This window comes from Notolabrus celidotus, chromosome 3 (assembly GCF_009762535.1).
Source record: "Notolabrus celidotus isolate fNotCel1 chromosome 3, fNotCel1.pri, whole genome shotgun sequence".
NCBI lineage: Eukaryota > Metazoa > Chordata > Actinopteri > Labriformes > Labridae > Notolabrus > Notolabrus celidotus.
In genome coordinates this window covers 9,124,303-9,141,689 of record NC_048274.1, presented here as the reverse complement: position 1 = coordinate 9,141,689, position 17,387 = coordinate 9,124,303, and the positions used below count along the sequence as shown (strand labels likewise).

Sequence of the window (17,387 nt, the reverse complement as noted above, 5' to 3'; positions counted from 1 at the left end):
CTCTGAGCGTTTATTAATTGTTACCTGATTGGGTGAGAATCAGGGTCGTATCCCCGGATGGTGGCGATCACCCGTCCTGGTTCCTCTCCTTCTCTGACGGTCACCTCATAGTGGCTCTGAGACAGGATCGGACCTTCATTCACGTCGTCGACATAAATGGAGACAGTCGCTGTGGATGCAGGTCCGTATCTGCCACGGACCAGAGCCACCGGGTTCTGAGCACTGATCACGAGGATGTACTCACTCTCACGCTCAAAGTCCAAGACCTGTGGAAACATACACACACAGTTAGAGAAACTAATAAACATAGACACATTTTATTACATATTTATGTTTTGAACAATGTTTGCCATTTTGGGTCTTGAGGAAAACTTTTTTTGCAATTCCTGCCACATTTTGGAGGAATAGTCAATTTGGAACTGAAAAGAAATGTTACTTGTTGGATATTTTTTACACTTCAATCAACTTTAACTTGTTCTCAAGTTGGCTCTCTGGGTAACTATTTGGGCATGGCCTATAATACAGAAATTGCCATTGGGCAGAAGGCAAGGTACACCCAGGACCTATGGGCAATTTAGAGTGACCAATTAACCTGGTGAGCATATTTTTGGACTGTGGGAGGAAGCAGGACCCCTGGAGAGGACCCATGCATGCACGGGGAGGACATGCAGACTCCTCACAGTAAGGCATTCGATTCGAACCAGGAACCTTCTTGCGGCAAGGCAACAGCGCTACCCACTGCACCAGCATGCATCCCCATAAATGACATAATCCCATAAAATGTAAAATACTGTATGTCAGGTTGGCTGATTCTGTGCTCTCGTTAGAGTCTTTTCTTAAAACATTTCATTGAATTTCTTGATTCATTTGATCAAAAATGTATTGCACAGGGTCTGGTTTTTCTTTTTAGGTTTTTTTTAATATTTTAATAGTAATGGTACACGCACTAATTATATGGCCTGTAGCTGACAAAACTGCATTGCTAGCTGGAAGTCCTGGCTTACTCATGTCTCCCTGTTGCACCCAGAGCAATCATCCACTCTTGAGCCTTTGTATAATATAAAAACAACTTTATTCTGGTGTCCCTTCAGTGTCACAAAACCAAAAATTAACAGATGATGCTTGATTCCATTCTAATAAACAATATTCAAGACAGACACGGTAAAAAACGTGCGACTCCAAACCAGTCTAGCCACACAATCCTATATTTGAGTAAGTGTCTTTTCATCAAAACAGGAACTAAAATAGTATATAAAACAACAAAATCCAATTATATTTTTTACATGCTTTACCACAACAATTTCTCAACTATGCTAATGCTAAATAAATCTGCAAAAAGTCATTAATAACATGTAACATTACTTTGCCTCATACAAGACCTATTCAAATGTTCATGATTTTGAACCTGTCCTTTGATGCATTGTTAAGCATTTTGTAATGCAGATTTTGAATAGTGCTCTATAAATAAAGATTATTATTATGTCAAGTTGTCAAACAGGAAGCGCAGTGATTACTGAGAATATGAGTGGATGAGAGGTTCTTCAAAAATCTGTGAGCTGCACCTCTTGTTCCAAGTGTTCATCCTGCCCCTAATGAGCCCATACACAAGTATCTGGTTAGCTACTAGATCTCATCTTTGGTAATAAAGTTATTCCCATGAAAATTGCTGATAGTCACATCCACAGTAAACAATGTTTCAAGCTGCTAGTTTTCAGTGTGATTTTCCATTCACTCACGCTTTAAATACCACACAAGTTACACTATTTTCATTTGGGTCAGCTGATCCTCATTAAAGTACTAATAACCACCCAAGTTACAAAGAAGTTATCAACATTTGCAAAGTACAACCTCTCAACTCTCACAAGGAATAGATTAAAAGGCAAATAAGAAAATGAATTCAGTCGAATAAATTCCATTTGAAAGGCTCCATGACGTATAAGGTCGGAAGAAGAGCAAAGTACATTCCCCTGTGTCCGGTTCCCTTCGTTTCCCTTCCAAGAAATTCGGTTTACTAGCTGCTATATTTCCAATACAAACCAGTCACATGAGCACAGGGAACTGAGCCAGTTCATTCACATCATTTTCCATAGTGATGCACTGAAATCACAAGCTATTCAACAATGTAATAAATATCTCTGAGGAAGCTGGATTCATTGTTAATCTTATTTGTAGGACCATTATTAAACTTATATGGAATGATTCAGGAAGGTGGTCACTACACACATTCTCGATGGTAAAAGATTGTCATTGTCAGATGAATAAATAAATCCATCCTTAAACTCTTAAACACATCTATTTCTGCTGTTTAATATGTGCTATATTTGGGTCCAACTTTAAGCAGAAAAATTGGGAGGAGTAGATTTCAAGTGAGGATTACTTTAATCTGGACACTAAAAATAGTAACAGTGTTTGGAGGATTAAATATGTAGTTCAAAGTGAGGGTATGGAAAGATTAACCACGGTTGTGAGTCTGTAATTTGGATATTTATCATCATTCACTGATTTTAAAAAGCCAGTTGAAGAAAAGGAAGAAAAGAAAAATGTCTTTATTTAACTGTATTGAATTTAATAAATGTCGTGCAATTTTCTCTTCGATTTTTTCCTTTATAGTCATTTTCTTTCAGGCTGAAACTAGACGTTTTCAAACCAGTGCTGTCTGACATCATGCTGCTCAGGCTGAGTGCGTCTCTGTTTCCATGGAGAAGAAACGCAGACCTTGGAGGGTGCATGAGTACTGCTGTGGACTGGAAGTGACGCATCAAACTACTCAGGGTGTGATCAGTGCAGCAGAACATGTGCATGGACCTTCTCGTGGCTATCGTCACTCAAACCGCTCTTAACGGAAAATCACATGGTCGCAAGTGATGATCCAACTAGATATCTTTATCCTAGAGAGAATGTTATCTGTCTGTGGAAATTCTTATTCACATAACCTCACTTTCACTGTTAGGTGAGAAAATGAGAGGAAGTTATAACTGGCTATAGTCTCTATTTTTATCTGTGTGTTCTGGGTTGATTGAAGGTTATTGAGCTGAAATCAGGACTTTGAAACGCAGAGATGTGAACTAAAAGCAAACACAAGTGACCTACTCTGATGCTTGATTAACCTAATTGTCGACATATGTATTCATTAATTAAAATATTACCACTCCTATTGATTCACAAATCTCTAAAACATCTCTAAAAGCGAAAATGTTTTTATTGAAAAAAGATCTCCTCTGCTGCTTTTCCTCAACCCCTACTCATCCCTCCTAACTTCAAACCCTACTCATCCCTCCTTACCTCGACCCCTACTCATCCCTCCCTTTTTCAACCACTACTCATCCTTCCTTACCTCGACTTCTACTCACCCCCCACTCATCCCTCCTTTCCTCAACCACTACTCATCCCTCCTTACCTCGACCCATACTCATCACTCCTTACCTCTACCCCTACAAATCCCTCCTCACCTCAACCCCTACTCATCTCTCCTAACCTCGACCTTTACTCATCCCCCCTACTCACCCCTCATTTTCACAACTCTTACTCATCCCTCCAACTCATCCCTCCTTACCTTGACCACTACTCATCCCTCCTTACCTCGACCTTTACAAATCCCTCCTTACCTCGACCCCTACTCTTCTGTCCTTTCCTTAACACCTACTCACCCCTCCTTACCTCAACTTCTACATATTCCTCCTTAGCTGGTGCCCTATCCCTTCTTTCCTCGACCCCACTTATCTCCTCACTCATTCCTCCAAACCTCGACTCCTACTTATCCCCCCTACACATCCCTCCTTTCTGCAACCCCAACTCATCCCTCCTTACCTCGACCCTTACTCATTCCCACCGTCATGCCTCCTTTCCTCGACCCCTACTCATCCCTCCTTACATCAACCTATATTCATCCCCCCTCCTCATCCCACCATACCTCGACCCTTACTCATCCCCACTATCATGCTTCCTTTCCTCGACCCCTTCCCATCCCTCCTTACCTTGACCTTTACTCATCTTCCCTACTCATCCCTCTTCACCTCAAACTCTACTTATTTCTCCTTACTTCAACCCTTCCCCTCCCTCTTTACCTCGACCTCGACCATCTAAATTCTGAAACCTGTACCAATGCATGGTTACTTTTTGATGTTCAATGACGCGGTTTTGTTTTCATAAAGTGGGTCCTGCTACTGATATAATATTCTGGTCTTGTTAGTGAAGTTCAAATAAAATAGATCATATTAAAAATCTCTTTTCATTAATATCACAATCATGTGATTATAGTATTGTAAGATTACAGCTGCTGTAATGATGTCATGGTAGTGTTCACCTTGCTTACAGAACTACATTTGCACTTTAAAGTGATGACTCATACGTTCAGTTTGTCATATAGAAGCAGGTGTTAATGACCTCTTTCAGTGTTTCTCTCTTTGATTCATTAACTGTGAAAAAGATGATCACATGATTAATTTAACTGTTGCAGCACACCTCACTCTTTGCTTTGACAAATTGTTTTAAATATGATGTAATGTCTCCTCCTCCTGATTCAATTCCCTCTGCTTTATTACACATTTACCTCGATAGGCAGCCTCTAGCTTGTGTGGTTAACTGTCTGCTCACACAATCTAATTATTCACTCGGGCTGTGAGCGGTGTGTAATTTCTAATAATGAAATGTGTCTGCCTTCTGGCGCTGACCTCACACTGTAACGCCATGAATTAAAGGATTTTCTCAAATGCATATTAATCCACTAGAGCTTTACTTGTGAAGGATTTAAGCTTTCATTTTCATTGAAGTAAGCTGAATAAACAACAGCATCCCTTCTGGTGATTCAAAGTTAGTTACAGCGTAATCTAACAAGGTTAATACAAGAGCTCTAAAAACAGCTGCTCAAAAAACATGACTCACGTCTGTATTCTATCATTTCTAAGGAACAGAAGTCCTCGCATGCTAATCTGGAATAATACAGGGTCTATTTTTAGCTTTTAGACATCTCCTGCTTTCTCTCAACGGTGCACGAACAACACACAGTTCAGTCACATTCAACTCCCACAGAGAGGTTGAAAATAATAGACCGCCGCCTGCCTGGCCCACTTATACAGAGCAGATCATCATCAGAGTATAGACACACACACAGAGACTTACATCGACACACACACACATTGCAATGCACATGCAACCCTAAAACGTCCTGCTGGATTATGAGAGGCGGGCGAGGGTGATGCGCCCTGAGGACAAGATAGATTATTGGGCTACAATATCCCATCGTCATCTGGACTATTTTTTATTTATGGCATGTGGAGCTGAAGTATTGACGTATTGGAATATCTTTTTCCAACAGAACAGAGCCGGTTAACTGATTGATCTCTTACATTTTTACACACCTTAAGTACAGATATAAGTTGTACTGTTTTATGTCACTGCCCTTGACTTGGACCCTTCTTATTCCCCTTCTTCAGCCTTGGGTGCTTTCATTCACATTGTTGCATGTTGCACCTGTCACATGATATAAACGTCATCATCCCCTCCCACTCGCTTGAGTTAAAGTTTCCCAAATATTTCCTGCTGTGTTCTTCCATCACTTGACTGTACAGAAAAATTTTACAAGAAGCAAGGCAGGAAAAAGTCAGTTACAGCGGGGGCTAAAATTTTGAGTTCACACATGCAGCTCACCTGGAAAATTTGGGACATTTTTTGGAGTTTTGTGCATATTGTGAACTCAGCTGTACATGTTGCTATGTTTTACTGCTTCTCAGATAAAGTGCACTGAAAATCTGAAAATCTGAAAAATGTATTTGATAACTTATAACCAACAGACAGCTAAGGATAGCACATAAATAATACCAAGCTGATATTTCTGTTAGCTAACATTGCTAGCTAGCTTACACAACCATTTGAAAAAACATTTATAAATATATATAAAATATAGTATAAAAAGTTAGCATTTGCATATTAGCCAAGCGGCAACCTCCGGTCGTGAGAATAAAAGCCAGTGTGGAAGCGCTAATAACTGCAGTTCCTTGAGTGTCCACTAGAAGCTGGCTCCAGAAGTACCAGAAACCACATACACACCCATTCAAAAAAGTAGATTTTTACAGCAGAAGTAAACATGTTTAAAGCCTGGTTAAAAAAATGATTTCAGTCTGAATAGTTCATTTCGCTATCGGCACATTTTTAATAACGCATAATAAGAGGCACAGCTGACTTGATTGACAGGCGGGAACACTTTAGCTGTTAGCAAGGAGGCTCAAAGCCCGCCTCTTTACCTCACACCAGCTCGACAGGAGTTAGGTTGAGTTCTGCATTTCCAATATGGCACCTGCGGACAATCGGCTTCAAAATAGGGCTTCAGAAACAGATGGGTGAGGTCATGGATACTACGTCCATTTATTATCCTACAGTCTATTATAGAACATGTTTGATTACTCATTAGCTACTGTCAGCCAAGGTAGAGCATCTCACTCGCTCTCAAACAGTTTCCAGCCACTTAAGCTGGCCACCAACCCTGCTCAGAATTTACACCTTTGTTATGTGTTACACTATCAAGCAAAAAGTTAGCTTAAAACTCATTGAATGCTAACACAAACTGGTGTCTAAAGGTAACAAGTTTAGAAAGGTCACCTCCCTTTGGTCTCGTGCCCTCCTGATTTTTTCCATTGATCTTTTTATAATTACTGATGAAAATATTATTTATTTATTTATTAATGTATTTATTTACTTATTTAAATATATATCTATTTATTTATTTCTGTAAGTATTTGTTCATTTATCTATCTATTTATACATGTATTTGTTTATTTATTTACTTAAGTTAATTATATAATCATTTATTTAACTATGTGTCACTCTGCTAAACATTATTATATATTCATAGATTTAATTTCATATTTTAATTCTTAAGGATAATTTAGTGTTCTCTGTTTGTCGCCGTGAAATAGATTGATAAAGTTGTTAAGTTTGAATCGGGTTCAACATTAAGCCGTTAAACATCATTTGAGCGTCCCACTTCCCTTTAGAAGCCTTGTGTCAAATAAAAATGTACATTTATCTAAATCTGGCCGCCCTCTTATTATGTGGAATGAGGTGACTAAACGCATGCATGCAAATTACCTACTTTCGAAAGGACGAGTGAGACCTCATTGGTCTGCTTGTCGGTGACTAATGTAAAGACGTCCTCCTCGTTTCCGGATTCCAAACGGTAGTCCACCTGCCAGCTGTCTCCTCCACGAACATCTGCATCCCCCGCCAGCACAGCTGTTACCGTGGTGCCCACTGGAGCGTTCTCTGGGATGTGAAAAGGCCCATACTGATGGGAAGGAAACAGAACGAGTAAGAACACCTGACAGGAAGCGTTTATTTGTCGGCTATAGGAAACATCAAGTGTCTATAGTAATGTATCAATATGAATGCATTCATAAATGAATCAAATGTAGTCCTCATATCAGTGTCAAACACTTGGAGACGATGTGATCATTTTATGTGTGCTATGAAAGTCTAACGGACCAGTCGTCTGTGCTGCTGTTGTGACAGTATGTGACAACATGTGAGTATATGTTTGCTCCCTCTTGCCCTGCTCGTGTTAGCTAAGCTTTATTCACACACCTCTGTGTGTTTGGACAGCCGTCTAATCTGCCTCTCTCACATGTCCTCTAGTGAATCAGCCATGCCTCTGATCTGGCTGCCCCATCCACAGGGTAGCTGAACCCGACCCTGTCACCACTCGCCTCCCACTTCACTCCTCTGTAGTGCTGCCCTCACATCACCATGGAAAAAGCTGCACTTCTCAGGCGTGACCTGCTCAAGAGCATTTTCCACCTGTCTGTTTGTGTGTGTGTGTGTGTGTGTGTGTGTGTGTGTGTGTGTGTGTGTGTGTGTGTGTGTGTGTGTGTGTGTGTGTGTGTGTGTGTGCGTGTGTGCGTGTGTGTGTGTGTGTGCGGGAAGGGGAGGGGGTCTCTGGTATGATTATTTGAACATTTGTTTGCAACAGCTTGGGAATGAACGGCAATGTTTGGGAGCCACATGGTTGAAATCCTGGTGCCAATAAGAGGAAAAAAATACATAAAGAACACAAAGACAGCAGATGTTACAAAAAATGATTGTACAATTTTACTTTAAACGATTCTGGATCCAGTTTTTGGTCTGGGCAGCCACTCCAAAGCTCTGCACCCTGTTCATTTTTAAGAAAGGTACCCTCCACGCTCAAAATAAAATGTTCCTTTAGAGCTCACAATGTCCAAACAGTCAGTGTCACCATGGTCTGACAGAGAGAACAGCCTGAGACCAGTTCCCTATTATCACAGCATGATAGCCCTCCCACATAACTCCCAGCTCTCGTGAATTTCTCTCTCTCCCCTCTATTATGTAGCACATGTGGGTGAAAAGTGAGGGAATTTTCTGCAGCTGCCTATCTTTAGACTATTTTTCTTTCATACCGTCAGCCTCGCCGTCATAAGGGAAACCACTGTCCCATTTCAGACCGGCCTGCAACTGCAGAATTCCTCAGCTGGATCAGTGCAAGATAAAAATAGATCACTGAGGGTACCGGCGGATCCCAAAGCTGTTTTATCTTTTGGAAATCAAATAGATAAATCGATGAAATGGAGAAAAAGATAAATATTTAGTGGGTTTTAAAAACTGCTGGTGCATACGGAGCCTTTATAAGAAACTTTAGAGACAACAGGAAATGATGGGAGGCAGGGATGGAGCATGAACACACTCCTGGGTGGAACAGAAATTGGTATCTGATTGAGTTTTTTCTGCGTTAGAGAGGTTAATTATGATGTCTGCTTTTTATCAAAATGTATAAAAGAGTCTTTTTTGGATTGTCAGAGTGGTGAAATTTAATTAAGAAACGTATTGATATCATTATCGGCGGATTATACGACTTCTACAGCAATTACCTGAATTTCTGCTGTTCCTGTTTCCTTGTTATTTACACAGTTTCTAGCATCGCTGTGAACAGACTCTCCTCGACTTGATGGACAGACTTACATTTTCCTGTAGTGTATTTATATTAAATTAGAATTATAAGCATTAACTGTTCACGTAACATTTATTCAAATAAGAGATTTTCAGAGAAGAGAAGAGTATCACTATAAATCATATCATATCATATCTACTCAGAAACTATAACAAAGGATCAGTGAACAGAAAAGCACAACTTGCAGAAACGACAGAGACTATCCCATCGCTGCAGATTTTAATGATGCACACCATGACATCTCATCCGATGCTTCTGTGGAATTGAACAGATCACCGTTCCTTTTAGAGGGGGAGACCAGGACAAGCTGCTGAAACAAGCCTTTTGGATTCCTGCTCTCCAAAAGGTCCTAATGATGCACTGGTTCTCAATGTTTTTCTTTGACTTGTGTTAATTTATCAACATCACTAACACAAAAAAATATATAGCAAAATTTGAAATACAATTAACAAAAATCTATGTAAAACAATTGTTTTTATATTTAGGTCTTTGTACAATGTACATTAAACAAAGCTTTAACATGAATTTTCATGAAAAACAAGTGAGTTATCCTCTTTAACCATGATCTGTGAGAATTAAAGAATACCATTGCACTAAATATTGATTTAAATGGTTGGTAATGGAGTTAATAATGAGATTTTAAAAAATGTTTATTGGGATTTTTTGGGGTTCTTACACACTCGTATAATTAAATATGCCCGGGGTCAAGTTGAGCCAGGAACATTATTGCTGTTCATGAGAAACGAACATAACAGGAGGGATAAAACAGTTATTTCAATGTATCTGGAGACACAGCCTCTATGCATGCAACTGGTTCTGCATTGAACTCATTGGATGCGATATATCACTGAGCTTTTCATTTTATTACAGGTCACAGATTTCGAACACACCATTGTGACCGTGGGCTGGTCCTCGTTGGGTCTTCGTAGAAAGCAGCATAGGATTTTGTTCATTTATAGGACACTTATTGGTAAACTTCCTCCTCACTCTACTAGTCTCTCGTCTCCAAACACATCAAACTGTACAACCAGATCTCAAAACTGGATTACCTTAAAGACACTAAGGTTTAGAACTGGATAGGGAAAGACTGTTTTTGGTTTTGCTGCTCCCATTATAATCTGCATGTATTCTGCATATTCATGACGGCAAACACGCTAAATGGATTGCACGTGCTATTTTGCTCATTTGACAGACGCAATCCTTGGTGCTCCCGGTTAGTGCATCATTGCGGTTTGCACATGATTTTATACACGCAAACCTTTAGTAGGTCGGCCCCAGGGTGCTTTATTCTAAAAATGAACTGGATGTTTTCATTTTGTTTTGTTGCCTGACTTCCTGTCCCGCTCCAGCTGCTCTGTTGAGATGTATACGTCTTGCTCCAGCATCTGGCAAAAATAGAAGTCTTGTGTATCTGATCCAGAGGGCTCCAATAAAAGACAGAACCGGAAAGCAATGATACGGATCCAGAGGAAGTTAACACAATGACCAAAATAGAAAGCTATCAGATCCGGTGCTGTGACAGATCGGAGACCGGACGTGGATCTGGTGGAATTTGGATGTAAGTTGTTCTGACTGTCTCTGCACAATGTTTGCCGTATGAATGACTGGCACAGAAACTGTGCTATTATATATTTTTTGCAAGTTACACAGTGTGCAGAATTCTTTTGATTCTAATTATCCACAAAAGGAAAAAAAAATCATAGTGATGAGGAATCTGATGATATTGTTCTTCTGGTATCCAACAAATTGTGCTGAAAGGCTTCTGCCCGGTGTGAGCACGGCCACCACGAGCCAGCCTCATAAACGCTGACCACGGCTGCTGCTGCTCATGGAAACACTATAAACTTTTTACAGCCTCCTCTTAAGCAGTGTATGTTTAATATGACAGATATTTTCCCTAGAGAGTCGCTTTATGTCATCACATTCTTACTGTTTGAACTGAGATTGAACCGGCTTTAATGACACCATTCCTTACATCATATCCAACATGCTTACGGTATTGAATAACATTAAATTCATGTTGTAGATTAGTCTATAAATAAACAAGTGGAAAGTACTCGCCAAAGAAAGCTTGATCAGATTATACTTAAAAAAACAAGGCACTTAGTGTACAAAGAAGTGAATAAAACTCCTCCAGTAACCCGGTGCCATCCTAAGCCTGAGATTAAAGGGTGTATCTAGTTCCCCGCCAGGAAAATTAGATCAGCAACCTGCAGAGTGGATTGACAGTCTGCAGTCAAAAAGCCTCTAATGACGGCCTCTGCTGTTTGGACTCTTTTTATTTATTTGTTTATCATGTCCCGAGAAGACCCTTACGCGTGTGTGTTTGAGTCTCTCACCTCATGTTGGGAGAAGACCGGCGGGTTGTTGTTCTCATCCTGCACCGTCACGACCACAGTGCACGAGCTGTTGAGACCTGCCAGGGACACCGTCACAGCTTCTGTTAGTGACTCAGGGTCAGACCGTCACACAGACAAATAATGCAGGAGGAACGAGAAGTACCTCATCGTGCCTCCATGACACCCTGAACCATGAGTCACGCCAAAAAAAACATCAGCTGTCACTTCTTCAGCAAGCTTATACATCCCTTCATACTACAGAGTCAGCAAGGACACTGACACACAAACTCACTGAGCTAATTACCAGCTGCAGCTTCTCACACTCCTCCAAGTCACTTTTTACACTTTCATATTATTTCAGTATAACTTCTGCCTTCTGTCTTTTAATTTAAAGTCCTTAGATTTACTTACAATTTCTTTTAAGTTATTTTTTGGGACTTTTTCCTGGTAAAGGCAAACCAGAACCACATAGTACAGCTGAAGAGAGACAGGAAACGTGGGGAGGAGAGAGAGGGGGAAGACATGCAGGTAACAGTCTCGGCCGGGAGTCGAACCAGCAACCTCTGCAACAAGGACTATAGCCCCTCTATGTTGGGCACTTAAGCCTGATTTATACTTCTGCGTCAAATCGACAGCATACCCTACGCCGAAGTTCCGTGGAGCACCAGTACCTATGCAGTGGCCTACGCACATAGCTGACGTGCACATCCTCCAAAATGTAGCTACACATCGAATCAACACGGACCGGAAGCCCTGTGATTGGTCCGCTCGGCGGCATTGTTTTTCCCACATTTACAGCACTGCACATCAGCTTTATATTTAATTCCCTTCTGTCTATTCTTCCCTGTAATCATGTCTGTATGATAAACAGCAACATGTATCAGCTGTAGATTAACATAATACGCTCCGAATCGCTGTGGAAAATTAAACAGAGATCGTAGATCGAGTAAGTTTGCAGCTATCAATTAATCTATTAGTTTTTAATATCCCTACCCCAAACGCTTTGATTAGTGACACTGAGGCAGCTCCAGGTTGTCCCAAAAATGTATTCCCTCCATAAGAAGAACCACAATGAGAGAATCACAATGAGAAAACCAGGACATACATTGGAGAAGTATTCATGTCTTTTTGTGAGACATAATTAGGTTGCAAACTCAAAAAAAAATAGAGCACAAAGGATGCTATAATTTGCATCAACCTGAAGTCACCTTTAGCGTCTTCAGCAGTGATGGTGAGTGTGTACTGAGGTGCTGTGCCTTCCATACTGTCAGCTTGGACTGAGATCACCCCTGAGTCACGATCCACTCTGAAGAGGGCTCGAGGACTCTCTGGAATCTGTCCCACTAAACGATAGAAGATCCGAACGTTGTCTGTTTTTGGGTCGTCGTTATCCGCCGCCTGAACCGTCAGGATCTCTGTCCCTGGGGAGAGAGAGAGCAGAGAGGGACAATAAAAGTAGAGATTGTTTATCAGAGAAGCAGATGTAAGGCTTTTTACATGAAGGTTAATGTCTATAAGCAAGATTTGTATCTATATAAAGTGCTTTCAGTGATTACTTAACAGTTCAAAATGTGTTTCAGAGGTGTAATAATACAGAAAAGAACCTTGAAAACTCCCTCTCTCTCTCTCTGTAATAAGCTACAGCCACATAGCACAGTGAATCAGGGAGAGGGAGGCTACAACAATGGCTCTCTTATTTAATCCTCATCCACTCATTCCATTTAGATTAACAGATTGTTCTGCCTAATTCATTTCCCAGAATCAGCCTTTTTAAAGCGTCAGTGAAAAAAGCTTTTATGCCGCGGCCGATAATGTCAAATCACTCTGCATGTTTTCTCATGAGCGCAGGTAGAAGTGAGGGTGCTTTTCCCCTGAATCCTGGCAAAAATCCAAGGCTGTTCTCACAAAAGGCATCTGGCACTCTCAGGCCATTCATCACTGCACCATGCACCCCGGCCAGTTCTCCCCCGCCTTCTTGATAGGCAATTATCATATTGTGCTGTGACTGTGCCAAAGGATCGTTCAGAGGTGTTGGTACATGTATTTCAAATTACTTCAAGAGAAATTTATAAGAAAGTTAAGTTTACTGTAAAATTGATTAAAGTAGCATTATTGTGTCAGTTAATAGCTAAACATGTTTGTACTGGATTTTAACTTAAAATAGCCTTTGGGACTAGGGATGTGTATCTCAAGCCAGACTGTATGATAAATGGACGTAGTATCCGTGACGTCACCCATCTGTTTTTGAAGCTCTGTTTTGAAGCCGGTCGTCGCCTGAATCTAAAACGCTAAACACAACCTAACTTCGCCTGAGCTGGTGTGAGGTTAGGAGGCAGGCCTTTAGCCTTTTCGCTGACAGCTACAGGGTGCCCGCCTGTCAGTCAATGCAGCCACGCCCTTATTTGGGCAAAACTCATAAGTTTAATATCTTTGAAAATACAGTTATAAAAAAATCACCCCCTGTACAATGTGTGCCGAGAGAGAAACGAGCTACTCAGACCTAAACTGTTTTTTGAACCAGGTTGTAAACATGTTTATTTCTGCTGTAAAGATCGTCTTTTTGAATGGGTGTGTATTTGGTTTACGATGTTTCTGCAGCCAGCCTCAAGTGGACGCTCGGTGTTTGAAGTTTGTAACACTATCACATGGGCTTCATATTCTAAGACCAGAGGTTGCCGCTTGGTCTCGACTTCTTTCCCGATGTTTTCTGTGACGCAGCAGTGTGGCGTGTATGTTTAAATTTTACAGCCATGCTCAGTCTCTGCCATTTTCTCTGTTTCTGAATCTCACACCATTACAAATGTATATCCAGCAGCTACTGTTACTAATTTTTGCTACTTCTTTTTTGATTTAATGCAGTTAGCATTCTTCTTCTCCTGTTACTTAATGCGGTTAGCAAATAACTCTAAGATGCTCTATAACTGTCTGGCAGAAATAGTGTATTACAACTTGGCATGGGAAAAACAATGAAAATTTGCACTCTAAAAACAAAAATAATATTTGCATTAAAGCTGCTGTTGGTAGTCGTGATATAAACATTAGTTCGGAAAGAAATTTCAAATGTCAAAATTACCCCTCCCCTCTCTGCTCCCGTAACCTCCCCCACAAAAGATCATTGTGCACGTTCTATGAGGAAGTAGTGGCTTCCCAGCCAATCAGGGCAACGTAGTGGGGCCGCCACTCGACCAATCAGGACAGAGGGTCGGGGAGTTGCTCTGATTGGTCCGTGATAACGGAAACGAGGGGAATAATAACATTGCTTGATACAAAGGCATTTGAAAACACAGAGATATCGCCATAATCTCAGATTACTTCACTTATAGATGAGTACCGATTACTATTATGACCTTTTCTCCAAACTCAGCAGAAAAAAGTCATGTTTTTTTTTACACCATTCCTACCAACAGCAGCTTTAACCATTCGATTTTTAATTCAAACTACTTTCAAACTAATATTTGATCATTCGAAAATCTGGACCCATACCTATTTGTGAAGTGATAAACATTTAAAAAAAAACGTAAACAGATGAGTCAAGCTTGTTTTTTGACAGTATTGAAAAACATATTTTGGACGATCAAAGGTCACATTTAACAATTTGTCAAATATCTCATGAGACAGTTACAATATGTGAAATAAAAGCTGGTAATCTTGCTTCAGCTAAAGCTACGTTATTTACCTCGAGCAGCCAGCTCCTTGACCACAGTATGGTACTGTGCTTGTGGAAAGGTGGGTCTGTTATCATTAGCATCGCCCACCATCACCCTCAACTCCACAGGCTTTGCAATCTCTCTGCCATCTGGACGCTCCACCACAATGCTGATCTGGAACTAACAGCACAAAGACAGAGACACTGTGTTTGCATCCAGAGTATTGGATTATACAGAATGGTTCAACATGTCTGGTGACCTGGTTTGGTAGTTCTACGTATATCCTGCATCCATCCATAGAACCTGTATGATGTTATACATACTGTAGAAGGCAATAAAAGAGCACACTGGCCCTACAGACTGTAACCAGGGTACAGTATTTCCCTACACAGTACATGATGGTATATGACTGCCATTGGGATAGGAAGGTAAACACAGTTGATGAATGAAAGTGAGTTATCTCAACATTTATCCATCATGACTGAGTGATGGTGCATCATTCAGACGCCGGACATGTAGCATTAAACTTCTCTCACACACGTCCAAAGATTATGAATCATTTCAGGAGTGATGGTAAGAGTGAATGTACCAATCAAAAGAAGCAAAGTTGCAAAAAGCTAAGGATGCTCACTTTTTCCCCCTTATACTTCAATTGATGTGTACCTTTAAAAACCTACATTTCAACGTCCTGAGGATGTCGCAGTAAACATATGAAGTAGAAGATCCCTATACAATGTCTCTATTAATTACAAACTAAACAAAAACTATGAGGTGTAGGTTGTCTGTGTGATTGAGACTGCAGAATATAGCAATTTTGTTTATAAAGCATTGAGGATAAAAACATAACAAATAATGACAAATAATAGATACATACACCCAACATACATCAGACACAGCAATCAATAATGAAGCAAAGCAAGTGATGCTGAACATGCAGCCAGTCATCATATTTACATGCACACTGTATGTATTCATATACGCTTTAAAATAGATAGGTTATAAGTTTAGTTTTAAAAGTAGAGACAGTTGGGATGGAGCTGAGGTCAGCAGGCAGTTTGTTCCATACAGAAGTACTACAGTGACTTAAGACCCCTTCACCAGACTTTAAAGGTGACATATCACGCTTTTTTCATCAATATATATTGGTCTAAGAGGTCCCCAAAACATGTCTTTAAAGTTTATGCTCAAAAAAACACTTTGAAATCAGATTTTGGCATGCCTGAAAAGCCCTCTTCTTCAGTCCTCCTCAGAACACTCTGTTTTCTCTCTGACCACGCCCCCTCCGGAAGTGGATGTGCCTCGGCTCTCCAGCACGTTGATCTAATGTTTACGTGTTGGCTGAATATACACGGCTGCTCAGAGATCACGTTACTTCAACCCTCTGAATCTGATCCAGAATCTGAACCTGACGGAGAGGCGCCTGTAGCAGGACCTTTCTGAACGATTGGTCACAGATTTAGTGTTTCTTGTTGTTTTATTTATCAGTATGTAGACGTGTGTCTTGGTACACAGCTACGAACATGTAGCTATGTGGCTATGCTAACTAGCGCTAGCACTTATCCATGATAAATAAAAATCATCCACTAGATCTTCAAATCTGCAGACGTGAGGAGTAAAAAACCGACCTCTGCCAGAAAGGCAGCAGGACCTTTCTGAAGGATTGGTCACAGATTTAGTGTTTCTTGTTGTTTTATTTGTCAGTATGTCGATGTGTGTCTTGGTACACAGCTACAGCTACAGCTACAGCTATGAACATGTAGCTATGTGGCTATGCTAATTAGCGCTAGCACTTATCCATGACAAATAAAAATCATCCACTAGATCTTCAAATCTGCAGACGTGGGGAGTAAAACCGACCTCTGCCAGAAACGCAGCGGGACCTTTTCTGAAGGATTGGTCACAGATTCTGTGTTTCTTGATGTTTTATTTGTCAGTATGTTGACGTGTGTCTTGGTACACAGCTACAGCTACGACATGTAGCTATGTAGCTATGTTAACTAGCGCTAGCACTTGATAAATAAAATCATCCACTAGATCTTCAAATCTGCAGATGTGGGGAGTAAAACCGACCTTTGTGTTTATTAAGACAGCCTACAACTAGCATGCCTCCCTCCTAAGCTCCTTGTTAGCACACATTTGTGCAGGTAATGAAAAACGGAGGGGGGATTCAGTATTATTTTATACAGTCTATGGGCTGAACAAGCTCTGAGCTCTGACTCCGTGACAGACCGGATATTGTTGTTACGTAACAAAAACACGGAAGTCTGAAACGGCTCGTTTCACACACATTTACAGAAAGGTGGAGAAATCAAAACAGGGGCAGAATGGATTTTTTTCATTCTCGGGGGGTTTGTAGACAGGGACACATATTTCAGGTAAAGAACCATTAAAAAGTCAATTTTGCAATGATATGTCACCTTTAATCTGACTCTAGGTATGGTTAAAAGA

At 40.6% G+C, this 17,387-nt stretch overlaps 1 protein-coding gene across 1 annotated transcript in view; it reads right to left on the bottom strand.

The window, feature by feature from the left end:
- cdh16 (cadherin 16, KSP-cadherin) overlaps nt 1-17,387 on the bottom strand; it is a 45,439-nt gene that overhangs the window by 9,910 nt on the left and 18,142 nt on the right. The window contains exons 9-13 of the mRNA XM_034680821.1: nt 14,969-15,119; nt 12,501-12,713; nt 11,293-11,369; nt 7,088-7,279; nt 25-266 (exon numbers count right to left, since the gene is read on the bottom strand). Coding sequence (XP_034536712.1) covers nt 25-266; nt 7,088-7,279; nt 11,293-11,369; nt 12,501-12,713; nt 14,969-15,119 — 875 coding nt within the window. The remainder of the gene's footprint in view (nt 1-24; nt 267-7,087; nt 7,280-11,292; nt 11,370-12,500; nt 12,714-14,968; nt 15,120-17,387) is intronic.